At 49.1% G+C, this 14415-nt stretch overlaps 1 protein-coding gene across 1 annotated transcript; it reads left to right on the top strand.

The window, feature by feature from the left end:
* The first annotated feature begins 6144 nt into the window (after positions 1 to 6144).
* OCSTAMP (osteoclast stimulatory transmembrane protein) lies at positions 6145 to 14177 on the top strand. Its single transcript, XM_061127407.1, is given in 6 exon segments — positions 6145 to 6294; positions 9221 to 10226; positions 12175 to 12535; positions 12538 to 12596; positions 12599 to 12667; positions 12669 to 14177. Coding segments are annotated over 6 exon segments (1665 nt in total). The 5' UTR covers positions 6145 to 6250; the 3' UTR covers positions 12795 to 14177.
* Positions 14178 to 14415: the final 238 nt, after the last annotated feature.

The raw sequence follows: 14415 nt of genomic DNA, 5'->3' as shown, positions 1-14415 counted from the left end.
ACAGTATTAATTTAGAAACTATTTCATGTTAGTTCACTGTCCTCAGCCACATAGCTCTTAGCCCAGGAGACAGAGAGTAGACAGGTAAACAAATAATGTGACTCTGGGTCATAATATGGGCTAAGAAGAAAATGAACTGGCCAGTGTGATAAACCTACTCTGAGGCTATGTTAGCTGGGGTGGGTGGTCAGGGAGGACTTCTCTGAGGAGGCGGCACTGGACCAAGGCCAGTAGGAGTCAGCCATGTGCTCACGTACTGTGGGAGGAAGGGGGATGGCAGGGGTGGTACAGAGTCATTAGAAATATACCAGTAGCTCGTCTGTAACACACAAGAAATACCCAGAAGTCAAAAGAGACAAAAACAAAGCACTTAATTACCTGTGGTTACATAACAAATCAGCCCAAAGTTCAGGGCCTAAAAATGCAACATATTTCTGCATTTAGTCAGAGTTCAGCAGGTATGGTTTTATCTCTGCTGTACATGGTGTGGGTGGGGCCACTCATCTGGGGGTTTTGCTGGAGCTGGAATGTCCACGGTGGCTTTGGACACCCCAAGGGTCATGTGGCTTCTCAGGAGTTCAGCCTGGGCTGTTGTACATGACAGTGGACTTCTCAGAAGGCAAAAGCAGAAGCCACAAGGCCCCTTAAGGCCTGGGCTTGGGAGTCCAAAACATCGTTAGATCAAGGCAGGTCACAAGGTTAGCCTGGTTCAACGGGAGGGAAATAACTTTGCTCCTTGATGGGAGGCGTGTCACCCACAAACAGGGGAGAAGGTGACTGACCACCAGTTTTGGAAGCCTTCCATCCTGGCACTCGAGAGAAAACGGAGTGAAAGATAGAAATATGCCATTCTGAAAAGGGATGTGAAAGTGGCCAGCAGGTGTCTAAAGAGATGCTCAAGTCGCTTGTAATCAGATATGTGCAAGTTAAACCACAATGCACCCATCAGACTAGCAAAAACTAGAGTAGACAGTGAGTGATGGTGAAATGGGAAGATGCAGAAACCCTCGTGTTCTGTTGGCAAGACAGTGAACGGTCATTGTTGTCCTGGCAAGCACCTTGGCAGTAATCAGGAAGATCCACGCATTCCCTGTGGCCCATCCTATTCTTGGGCTTATATCCCACCCAGCAAAATTACCCCCTGCATCCCTGAAGAGACAATATAGGAGGATATTCATGCCAGTGTTGTTTCAGGTGCCAAGGAGCTGGAGGCCATCACTGGAGAATGGGGGGTTATTTCACACTGTGGAAACATGGCCACAGGTAGAAGTGATGAAATGTGGAGTGATAGGACATGAACAGATTTCAGCATGTACATCAAATGGAAGAGTAGAGTCGTGTGGGCAGAGGAGTGGAAACCCTGATGGGAAATGGGGGTGAGGGGAATAAAAGTCATTGAGGAGGAGTTCAATGAACCACATTGGACAGCTGGCTCCACCCATATCCTCTCTATGACCTTAAGCAGATCCTTGTCTGTTTGGACTTTTGTTTCCCCATCTGAGAGATGGGCATCATAGTCAGGGTCTCAAAAAGAGATGGTAAACACATAAACTAGCTCATGTGAGGAGATTTTAGTAGAAGGTCTAGTTGCAAGGTGTGAGCAGATGGTCACTTATGGGAACCACAAGAGAAAGCATGGACCCTGGTGGTGATGGGAGGTAGGACCAGCCACGGAGAAACACTTTCCAGCCTGGGGACTCAAGGACAGATGCTGACCTGAAGCTGGCAACTTTAGTCCAGGGAGATATCCAGTCCTTTGTGACCCCATAGGGAGGTAGCCACCCTGGATCTTCCTCCCCTTTCTCTCTCAGCTCTCCTGGGGCTCCCCAACCCAGATGTATTGGTCAGGGTACTCCAGAACCAACAAGATGCACATATATGGAAAGAGTTGCAGTTCAAGTCTAAAGGGAGTCTGATGGCAGACTCCCCTCCTGCTCAGGAGATGTCAGTCTTCTGTTCTATCCGGGCCTTTGACTGATTAGATGAGGCCCACCACACAGGGTGGAGCAATCTGCTGTATTCAAACTCCATTGATTTAAATGTAAAATCTCATCTGGAAACACTTTCACAGATAGACCTGGAATAACATTTGACCAAATATCTGGATACTGTGGCCCAACCAAGCTGACACATAAAATTTACCATCACACCAACAGAAGCCAGAATACAAGGGGATCCTTGGGTGCACCTCATCCAGGTCCTCAACAATTTTTTATATTGATTACATGTTGAAAGGATAATACTTTGGATGTGGTAGGTTGGATAAAATATTTTATTAATTTCAGTTTTGTGTGACTCTTAGAAATTTTTAAATGATGTATGTGACTCACATCATTTTTCTTGGCGAGCACTGCCGACTTGATAAGAGTCTAGCCACCTCTCCACCTTCTCAAGCCAATGGGATGGATGGTGGCAACATACGATACCCACAAGCTATAAAACTCAATGAAAAAGCAAAACTAAACAAATGGGACCTAATGAAACTTAAAAGCTTTTGCACTACAAAGGAAACTATAAGTAAGGTGAAAAGACAGCCCTCAGATTGGGAGAAAATAATAGCAAATGAAGAAACAGACAAAGGATTAATCTCAAAAATATACAAGCAACTCCTGAAGCTCAATTCCAGAAAAATAAATGACCCAATCAAAAAATGGGCCAAAGAACTAAACAGACATTTCTCCAAAGAAGACATACAGATGGCTAACAAACACATGAAAAGATGCTCAACATCACTCATTATTAGAGAAATGCAAATCAAAACCACAATGAGGTACCATTACACGCCAGTCAGGATGGCTGCTATCCAAAAGTCTACAAGCAATAAATGCTGGAGAGGGTGTGGAGAAAAGGGAACCCTCTTACACTGTTGGTGGGAATGCAAACTAGTACAGCCGCTATGGAAAACAGTGTGGAGATTTCTTAAAAAACTGGAAATAGAACTGCCATATGACCCAGCAATCCCACTTCTGGGCATACACACTGAGGAAACCAGATCTGAAAGAGACACGTGCACCCCAATGTTCATCGCAGCACTGTTTATAATAGCCAGGACATGGAAGCAACCTAGATGCCCATCAGCAGATGAATGGATAAGGAAGCTGTGGTACATATACACCATGGAATATTACTCAGCCATTAAAAAGAATTCATTTGAACCAGTCCTAATGAGATGGATGAAGCTGGAGCCCATTATACAGAGTGAAGTAAGCCAGAAAGATAAAGAACATTACAGCATACTAACACATATATATGGAATTTAGAAAGATGGTAACGATAACCCTATATGCAAAACAGAAAAAGAGACACAGAAATACAGAACAGACTTTTGAACTTTGTGGGAGAATGTGAGGGTGGGATATTTCAAAAGAACAGCATGTATACTATCTATGGTGAAACAGATCACCAGCCCAGGTGGGATGCATGAGACAAGTGCTCCGGCCTGGTGCACTGGGAAGACCCAGAGGAATCGGGTGGAGAGGGAGGTGGGAGGGGGGATCGGGATTGGGAATACATGTAAATCCATGGCTGATTCATATCAATGTATGACAAAACCCACTGGAAAAAAAAAATAATAATAATAATAAAAATAAATAAAAAAATAAAATAAAACTCAATGATTCTGATATTCTATGGACTTCTGGTTATGATTCTAGATCTGAAGGCTTACCACTTCCTCTTTCTGTTCTGTCTTATGGTTCTGAATCCTCTTCCCAGAAATTCCCCTCAACAAAGTTCATTCAATTTTTGATGATTCAGACACTCCGTCCGGATGTTGTGGGCCTGAACTCAGACCAGCACTTACATAGGCAGAAATGACTGCCTACATTTGCTGAAAAAAGCCAAAAATATTTTCTGCCCCGTCCCTCCCTTTGCTCCCATCCTCCCAGATTTTATGCATCCACCAGAGGCCCTGGAGAGATGACCCACATGGTTCTTAACCAATCAGCTCCCTGATGCCAGTCTGAGAACTAAGCAAATGACAGTGTCTCCCCAAGACTCTCCTTTCCAACCACCACATGGATCTGAAGTCTCCTTTGTGATGAGGCCCAGGCCAGGGCTCTGGTCCAGTGGGCATCGCAGAGGCCTGTACAGTCTGATCTGAGAAGCCTGGGGCTAACTCAGGCCAAGCTGTTAGCCCAGGTTGAAAGGAACAGGCCTGGAAAGTTTATACGTTGTTTACTGGACCCTGTGCATACATCATCACATTGAATTCTCAACCCTAAGAAGTAGGTACTAGTATTCTCTTCGTAGCAGAATCTGTTAAAGTTCAAAGAGGGACAGTGTCTTTCCCAGGGTCACACAGCACGCTAAGCAGCACAACTGGCATTTCAGTGCAGGTCTGTGGCCTCCAATCCAGGGTCCCTGCAGCAGAGAAACAGCTAGACAGCTCCCTGCACCAGTCCCCAGGGGTCTACCCCTGCAGAGCCTGTCATCCAGCAGCCCTCGTGCAGGCCCACAGACCTACCAAGATTGGCCTGCACCATGGTTTTTCGTTTTTAAAAAAATGTTAGCTTTTATTTATTTATTTTATTTTATTTTATTTTATTTTATTTTAAATGCTAGCTTTTAAATTGGGGGACTTTCACACAAAAATGGGAATGAGTGGCATCTTTGGAAAAACCAGCCACTCTGGTAACGTTGGACCTCATTTTCAAGGGGCTTCAACCCTCTGTTCAGGGAGCAGAGTAGAAGCTACGCTTTTCAAAGGGTCTCCACGTGACAGCTCACTGCTCTTTCCATCTGGCTCACCCTGCTCCTTATCTTGCAGGGGCCTGCATTTCCTGCTCCTGACCTACTGTGGGTGCCCAGTTCTCGGCAGACTTGACAGTGGCCCAGCTTTCTAGGTTGTGATCCAGGAAAGGTGTTAGGCCCTCTGAGGGCTGCAGGTGTCTCATCGCAACTACATGACTATGAGAATGTCACTTCCCTTATCTGGGTCGTGAGACACCCTCCCTCAGGCCTGAGCAAGTGACCCGGCCAATGTCCTTAGAAATGATAGGGCGTCTGGAATGTCGCCTAGGTGTGCCCCCTGCACCAGGCTGTCTTGCAGGGCAGGGGGCTGAGGGCTCAGGAGAGGCCTCCTGGGGCAGATGGTCCTGCTGGCAGTGATGGGCACAGAGATTCTGGGTCGGATGAGGGGCAGGGGAGGGGTGTCTGCTTTCCAGGGAGAGATTGGCTTTCAGAAAAGCCTAGAAGTGTACCTGCAGGGCATTGACTGCAGTAGGGCCCATGGTGGACACAGGGATTTCATACTGAATGCCTGCTCTTGCCAGGGCCGGATGCATCCCAAGGTCAATGTGAATCTTGTGAATTCTTCCCTCCCCACCAGTAGGGCCCAGGAGCTGACCGGGAAATTCTGGAACAAGACTGCTGACTATAAATTGTGGCTCTACCTATCACTAGCTGAGCGGCTGGGTTGAGGGATTTAAGTCTCTGGATCAGTTTTCTGAACTGAAGAATGGAAATAACAGTCAGCATTGTTGGGAGAAGCGAGTCTGTAGACACGAATAGAAGTATGCCTCATCCTTAGCAAGTGCTCAATAAATGCTAACTGTTCTTATAAGCACTCTCGTTCAAGAGGAGGAAACTGAGACAGAGAGGTGAGGTCACTTGCCCGAGGTCACTTGCCCAAGTTCACACAGCTGGTTGTGGGGGGCGGGTGGTGGCGGTGGGACAGAGCTGTGATTCAAAGCCAGGTCCACGTTGGAATAAAGACAGGAAGGGAGCTGAGAGAGGGTCCAGAGCCACTGATGGTCAGAAAGAGTCATAGCAGAGGTCCAGTGGTCTCCTGTGGGTTTCCACCCCGAAAGAGTGAGGGACCAGGCTCCTCTGGGGGCACATAACTCTGCAGCAAGAGGGAAAGGAGAAGCTGAGCTGAGGTCTGTCCCCAACACCACCACCAATGAGCTGCATGGCCTCTCTGAGCCTCAGTTTCCTCTTCTGTGAAATGGGACTAATTCTACCTTCCTGCTATCAGGTTTAGTAGTGTTGCTTGTAAAAGACCATTTCTCTCCTCCCACACCTTCCACCAACTCCTGCCGGCCAGAAGAGGATGAGGCAGCTTGCCCAACCCCCTGGGAGGTGGACCCAGGCAGGGCGGGACAAGGCCATCAGGAGCACTTAATTAAGGGCAGAAAAGCAGAAGTGACAGGGTTTCCCAAGTCCTGGAGGACGCAATTCCCCCCACTTCCCCTCCACCTGCCATCGCTGCCTGAGCCCGCCTGCCCAGATCTGCTGCTGTTCAGGAAGCATGAGGCCCCCCGGGGGGACACTTGAACACCTCATCAGGACCGGGTAGGTCTGGGGACTTTGGACACTGGGGGCCACAGGCAAGAAAACAGTCAACGAGCCTGATGGGTATGAGCCTAGGTCTCAAGCTCTGCCATTGTCTGGCTCTGTGACCTCGGGGAAATCTTCACCTCTGTAAGCTTCACTTTCCTAAGCTGTGAAATGGGAGTAATAATAATGTCTGTGAGACTGTTGTTGTGAGAACTGAATGAGAAAATGCATGCTTACTGCTTGCCATTGTGCTTGGCTCAGAGTAAACACCCAGTGAATGGCAGCTGATTCCTTATCATTTACAACATTCAATGCACACCATGGTACACAATATGACTTAGAACCGGTTTTCCATTCCAATATCATTTAAATTATTAGCTATCATTTTAACAGCTATCATGTTCTGAATATAAATTATACAATAGAAAGCTTAGTCCCAAATTAAAATGCCATCAGGGGCTGGGAAGACCGTAATTCATCATCTCTATCCTCAAGTGGGTCCTCAATACTGCCCAGCATGTATATAACTTCCCTAGTTCATTTACTCGCTGACTCTCCTGGACAAACATTTTACACCTTCTTCTCCATCTTCAAATTTCCATCATCTCTTCCAGCATTCTCACCATCAATGCTGATCTGGCTTCCTGCTACCCTGAACAAACAGAAACAAACATGTAACAGTCTACAAGTATTTACGGAGCACCCACTATACATCAAACACTATTCTAGGTACTTGGCGTATATCAGTGATCAAAAGAGACCAAGTCCCTACACTGGTGAAATTGATGCTCTTATGATAGATCATGGCTGACATAGTACTTGCTATGTACCAGACACAAAATGACCCTGTGAGGTACACTTCTGTTGGACCATTTTACAGATGAGAAAATTGAGGCATGTAGAAGTTAAGAAATTTACCCAAGGTCACACAAATGGTGAGTGGTGAAGTGGGGATTTTAACCCAAGCAGTCTGGAGGTCACACACTTAACTATTGCTCTGTTCTGTGTGGATCGGATGATGCTGATACATATGTGCCCACACCTTGTCTGTCCATTCATCATCACCTGTGCCCATTTTCTCTGCCATCCTACCTACTACTGAGGATGAACGGCCCCTGCTCCTTTCTAAGACCAGCCCTAGCTTCCATGCTCTGCCACCCACTGAAGGATATTACCCCAGGGACCCTCCCCTTCATTACTGCCTCCACTGTTGATTGGATCCTCCATCTGCCAACACGCTAGAGTTTCTCCAGCTTAAACAAACTTGGTCCCATTTCCCACATCAGCTACTATACCATTTCTCAGCCCCGTTACTGCACAAATGACCTGAAACTGCTGTCTGCACTTATATCTCATGTTCTTCTCTGTCCAGTCTCCCATGGGTCCACTCTAGCTAGGTTTTGGCCCAACATGCCTCCAAGCTGCCCTTGTCCACATCACCAGTGACCTCCAGGTGGCTAAATCCCATGGTCTTTGCTCAGCCCTCATCTTTCTTGACCCACCCGCAGCACTTGGCACACTGGATCACTCCCTTCTTCTTGAAACACTTCAGTGGCTTGGCTTCCCAAGCCCCACTTGGCCTGGTTCTCAGTCTCCTTTGCTCTCATTCTCCTCTTCACCTCCCAGCCCAGGACCTCTGGAGTGCCACGAGGGTCTGTCCTCGGAGCTCTCTCCTTCCTGGCTACACACAGTCTTAAAGAGTCTCATCTTCCCCATCTTTAAAGACCATCTATCAATCCATGACTCCCAGCTTTCTATCTCCCGCCTGGTCTCTCCTCTGAATTCCAGACTGTGTTTTCAATCACACACCGCAGTTCCGCCAAATGGCTGAATTGGCGTCTCAGTTTCCCCTCTGCCCCCTCCACTCAAGGCTGTTTCAACCACAGGTTTCCCATCTCAGGAAACACCACCTCGGGGCTTTCAGCTCATCAGGCACAAAACCTTCCTGTCATGCTGACTCCCCCGTTCTTTCTCTCCCACCCACAGCCAGTCTGCCAGTCGTGTTGGTTCTTCCAACAAAACATATCCAGAACCCGGCTCTTCTTACTAGTCCTCTGCTATCATGCTTCAGTGATATCATGCTTCAAGCTCTATGAGGTCAGACGTTCTCTGTTTTATTCACTCCTGTTTCTCCAATGACTAGCGCATAGTAACTGCTTAACAAATGTTTGTCAACTGAATAAATAAGAGTATAATAGAGGAGAAATTTTCCTCAGATCAGCTGGTCCACTCTCCCCATCCTCTAAATTATAGAGGAGACACTGAGGTCTATAAAGAAGGAATGTCAAGGGTCACACAGTGAGCTGACCAAAACTAAGAAGTCAAGTGAAATAGCACCTCTCGCTGGGACTTCCTTGATGGCTCAGATGGTAAAGAATCTGCCTGCAATGTGGGAGACCTGGGTTCCATCCCTGGATTGAGACGATCCCCTGGAGAAGGGAATGGCTACCCACTCCAGTATTCTTGCCTGGAGAATTCCATAGACAGAGGAGACTGGGGGTGGGGGTGGGGGTGTATAGTCCATGGGGTTACAAAGAGCTGGACACAGCTGAGTAACTAACACACGCAGCACCTCTCCCTATTTCTTTCCCGTGCATTTTTTCTTTCATCTGTGCTTCTCTCCATGACTCTTTCATTCCCCTGCACCAGTTGCCCTCACCAGACATAAACAGCCCAGATATACATCCTCAGTAAACTAGGTTCTTCTCCTGACAACTCAGTGAGAATAGTCCTGGGGAAGGCTCTGATTGGCTCAGCTTGGGTCATGTGGGTTTGGGGGGGGTTACTCTGATTGGCCCACCAATTGGGAGGTGTGGCCACCTCTGTAGCTAAGGGGGTGGAGCCTGTTAACAGCTGAAGCGTGTTTAAGGACAGGAGCACAGGGGAAACAGGCAACCCTCCTCCCCTCCTGATAGAGGTTCCCCCATTTACCTGTGTACAGGTGGAGATTCTGGTCCTCGGGGCTCCGCAAGGCCGTTGCCCTGCTGCAGGCCACCTGGACTGCCTACTCCCAGCCCGTCCCAGCCGGCCGTGGCCAGCTGCTGACCCAGGTCCTCCTGTGTGGTTCTCTGGCCCTTGCTGCCGCGAGTCTGACCTACTGCTGGCTAGCATCCTCGCTGCTTTATCCTCTCGGGCCCTCGGCTGCGGTGGCCACTGCCTGCGGCCTCCTGGCCTTCCTGGGGCTGGGCCTGGTGCCCCCCGCCCGCTGCCTGTTTGCCCTCAGTGTGCCCACGCTGGGCACGGAGCAGGGCCGCCGGCTTCTCCTGTCCTGGAGCACCGCCACCCTGACCGTCGCCGTGGTGCCCAACGTCCTGGCCAACCTGCGTGCCGCCGGGCAGGTGCTGAGGTGCGTCACGGAGGGCTCCTTGGAGAGTCTGCTCAACACCACTCACCGGCTGCAGACAGCATCCCAGGCCCTGGGCCCGAACGGCCCGGCGGGCAGCCAAGGCCTGACGCTCCAGGCCCAGGGCGACAGCGCCGCCGCCTTCCGGCTCCACGTGCTCAGGGTCACCCAGCAGGTCCTGGAGGACTTCTCCGGCCTGGAGTCCTCGGCCCGGGGGGTAGCACTGGGGACCCAGAGGGTGGTCACCGGGCTCTTTATGTTGGGCCTCCTGCTGGACTCGGCCTGGTACCTCCACCGCTACCTGACCGACCTGCGGTTTGACAACATCTATGCCACCCGGCAGCTGACTCAGCGGCTGGCAGAGGTCAGGGCCACCCACCTGACGGCCTCCCCTCCAGCCTGGCTGCTCTGGGCAGCCCGACCGAGGCTGTCCCAGGCGGAATTGCTGAGTTGTCTGGTGAGGGTGGGGCTGTTCACCCTGCTCCTGATGGCCACGGCGGTGACGGTGGCCACAGACTACGTGGCCTTCCTCCTGGCGCAGGCAGCCGTGGACTGGGCTCGGGAGCTGCCTGCTGTGCCTGTCACGCTCACCGTCAAGTACAGTGTAAGTGCTATGACCGGAAGGTGTGAACGGAGTCATCTCCTTGATGGACAGGATTGCTGTTGTTTAGTTGCTCAGTCACGTCTGACTCTTTTCCACCCCATGGACTATAGCCTCCCAGGCTCCTCTGTCCATGGGATTCTCCACGCAAGAATATTGGAGTGGGTTGCCATTTCCTTCTCCAGGGGATCTTCCTGACCCAGGGATCGAACCTGCGTCTCCTGCATTGCAGGCAGATTCTTTACCGTCTGAGCCATCAGGGAAGCCCCCTTGCGACCCTGTGGACTGTAGCCCACCAGGCTCCTCCATCCATGGAGTTTTCTAGGCAAGAGTACTGGAGTGGGTTGCCATGTCCTTCTCCAGGGAATCTTCCCAACCCGGGGAATGAACCCAGGTCTCCCACAATGCGGGCAGACGCTTTACCGTCTGAGCCATCAGGAAGCCCAAGGGAAAGGATAGGGTTTGTTAAATCCTTGACTCAGAATGAATTTTACTTGCCTGCAAGTCTTTGTCCTTGGATAAGCATGGGATCCAGAGGCTTTGGCAGATGAATGCATTTAATTCTCAGGACAGACTAAGGCAGTGGGTTCTGTTTTCACTCCTTATCACCCAGAGACATTCACAATAACTTGCCCCCCAAAGTCACTCTACACATGTGACATCACGTCCCAGCCTCATTTTTCTCATGTGTACAAGCTGGATCAATCCACCTTACCCTACAAAAGTACCAAGAGCCTTAACAAGTGGTTGTCTCTAGAAGTATCTAGTAGGCTCCATGCCACATAGGAGATGTTTAATAAAGAGTGGCTATTGTTAATAGCTCACATCTATAGATAATAGACTAGAGGTGACCTTACCAGTGGTCAAGATCAGGAGTCCACCAACAATAGCCACAGGCCAATTCTGCCAGCTTGCTGTGTTTGTAAATTGAGTTTTATTGGACTCAAATTAGCCATGTCTGTGTATTATCTATGCCTGCTCTATGAAGTTGAATATTTGCAAGAGGAATGGTATGACCTGCAAAGCCTAAAATATTTACTATTTTAATAGTGATATATAAAATACCATCTATTTACTATCAGAAAAATTTACTATCTCATCTAGTTTTGTGATTTTTAATCTCTTTGGCCACAAATCTTTTTCTCTTTAATGGTGAGATCTCACCCAGAAGTCCATTGTGTAAAACATACCAAAGTATCAGACTCTGAGCTAATAATATTAGTACTTAATATTTATTGAGTGCTTATTCTATATGGGCTTCCCAGGTGGCACTAGTGGTAAAGAACCCACCTGCCAATGCAGGAAACATAAGAGACGTGAGTTTGATCCCTGGGTCAGAAAGATCCCCTAGAGGAGGGCATGGCAACCCATTCCAGTATTCTTGCTTGGAAAATTCCATGGACAGAGGACCCTGGTGGTCTACAGTCCATGGGGTCGCAAAAGAATCAGACATGACTGAGCATGCACATACATATTAATAGAAGCAGGACATTGGGACCCACCCTCGCTGGGGCCGACCCCTCGGGGGGCTGCGTGTCACCCTCAGTGTGACCTTCGGTTCCCATCTTTTAAATGAGGCTCCTGATAGAATCAGCCTCATACAACTGTGCTTATTTGATGGATTAGAACGTCTGAAATATTCACGAAGGGCTCAGAGGGGAGAAAAATGCCTGTAGGCATGAATTGGCTTTCTCTAAAGCATTCTCTACAAAGAGAGTAATAATAATAAAAAGTAGCATTTGTCTAGTGCTTTTCATTCGGCAAAAAGCCTGTTTCTGATTCCTGATCTCATTCAGCCCTCCTCAAGCCCAGGAGGTAGGGGTTACTTCTGTGCCCAGTTTGCAGACACGCGGGCAGGGAAAGTTGGACCCATCCAGCCCCACAAGCATCTGTTTGTGGGGAGGGAACGGCCGGGGTGTCTGCTGACTTGACCTTTCCCTCCTTTCTGAAGGCTAACTACACCGTCCTGGGCTACATCCCCTTCCTCTTCAACCAGCCGCCTCCGGAGAACCCCTACCTCTCTGCCCACAACTCCTTCCAGTGGGAGTTGCGCTTCACTGCCCCCGGCTGCCCGTTGCTGCCCGCCCAGCGCCCGCACACGGCCGCGCCCCTAGCTGCGGGAGCCCTGCAGCTCGCGGCTTGCTCCACAGTCCTCCTGGAGACCTATGCCCGCCGCTTGCGGCACAGCATCGCTGCCTCCTTCTTCAGGACCCAGGAGGCCAGGAGGGTCCGCCACCTTCATGCCCGCCTCCAGCGAAGATATGACAGGCACCGAGGCCAGCCAGAGCAGCCGCAAGACGCTTCCTCCTGCTCCTGACCCCCAGGCCGGGCAGCAAGCGCCCCGCACAGGTAGACAGGCCTGCTGGACGCCTGGAAGGTCACTGTGCAGTGAGACCGAGGGGAAAGAGCTCTGGCGTAGCCCAGACCTGAGTTGTAACCTTGGCCCCTCTGCTGCCTCCCTGTGTGACCTTGGGTAGATTGCTTCCCCTCTCTGAGCCTTGGTTTCTATATCTGAACAAGGACTGCATAGCAATAATTAATGTGACCTGCTTGCACATGGAAATGCAGTAAGAATGGAATGAGACGTTGGGCAGCAAAGGCCTGGATAAACAGAAAAGGATGATGCACAGTGCAGACAAGCTTCCTCTGGGCAAGTTGGGGGGCATCTGTCCAGGCTGCATTGGCTGCTATCCCCCGTAGTTGGAGACTTTGCATCCTGATTGTGTCTGAAATGCCCGTGGAACTTATCTATATGTTCCTGAATCCTCTGGATTTATTTATAGTCATTAAAATTTTCTCGATTTTATAAATTATTGTATTTATTAAATTCTAAATTAGATTGTTATTCCTTTCCTTCCGGTTCCTTCAGGGGTTTCCAACCTAGGGTTGCCAAGTTTTGCAAATAAATGTACAGGATACCTGGTTCAATTTGAATTTCGGATAAACACCAATACAGGTTTTGTATAAGTACATCCTGAAGATACTTACTTATAAGTATCCTGAAGATACTTACACAAGACCCATATTTGTTGTTTATCTGAAATTCAAATTGATGGGTAATCGTAGTTTATGGCCACTCCATCACTATCAAAAGCATAATACCGTCGTAACTCCTTACCCTGTGGGCTTGGCATCCCGTCTTTCCCTCCAGGTCATTTTCTGCCTTTCTCTCACCTGCTCTCTTTCCCAGGCATCTGACCTTTAGTGATTCTGTCACTCTGGCTCCCTTGACCTCTGACCTCCGGTTGGACTCAGCCAACAGCATGCTCTGGCAGGAGGTCTAACGTGGGAGTGGGGAGAGGGGTCAGGATGTTGGTCCAGGAGACCTCCTTGCAGAGGCCCGCGTTCCTTGCTCTGGGTGACCCCTGTCCTGTGGCTGCAGTTCCTGCTTCGTTCCCAGAGATACCAATCTACCAGAAACAGGTCTTTGGGGATGTCCCCATCCTTCTCTTCACCAAGTCCCCCCGCTCCCCGTGCCTTCATTAAACTCTCCTAAGTTATCCCTTTGAGATCTCTTTCCTGCCTGGGTTACAAATTCTTGACGGAGTCAGCCTCTCCCTCACTTGCATGGGCTTAAGCTCCCCAGAGGCTGGCGATGCTCAAGGTGATGCTCTTGCTATTCCAACATCCTGGAACACTCTTCCTTCAAGCACGGCGGGCTTCTTCGCATCATTGGGACGTTAGCTCAAACATCACCTTCTCAGAGAAGACTTCCCTGACTACTGTACCTAAAATTCCCATTCCCACCTACTTCTCCTCTATCACAGGAGTCAGCAAGCTCCAATCTGTGGGCCAGATCAGCCTTGTTTCCATGAATAGGTTTTACTGGACCTTTGATACACCTATTTAAGTAGTCTCAGACTTCCTTTGCTATGATGGTAAATGTGAGTAGTTCAGACATGGTGTAGGGAAATCAGAAATGTTTATCATCTGGCTCTTTAAATAAAATGGTTGCTAAACCCTAACCTCTCATATCAAATTGTTTTATCATCTTTATACATAACTCTATCAATATCTTTTCTTGTCTTACATATGCATTTGTATATTTAGCTCTCTCCTTTTGTTTGTTTACTTGATGGTGTGTTTCATGACGTGCCCACAAGCATGCAAACTCCATGCTATCTGTCTGGTCTTCCACAGTTTTCCTAGCATCTCGAGCAGAAGCTGAGAAAGGGTTCAGTAACAATTACCT

Source organism: Dama dama, chromosome 23 (assembly GCF_033118175.1).
Source record: "Dama dama isolate Ldn47 chromosome 23, ASM3311817v1, whole genome shotgun sequence".
Taxonomy (NCBI): domain Eukaryota; kingdom Metazoa; phylum Chordata; class Mammalia; order Artiodactyla; family Cervidae; genus Dama; species Dama dama.
Note: the sequence above shows the minus strand (reverse complement) of the source record. Positions and strands in the feature narration are given on the sequence as shown.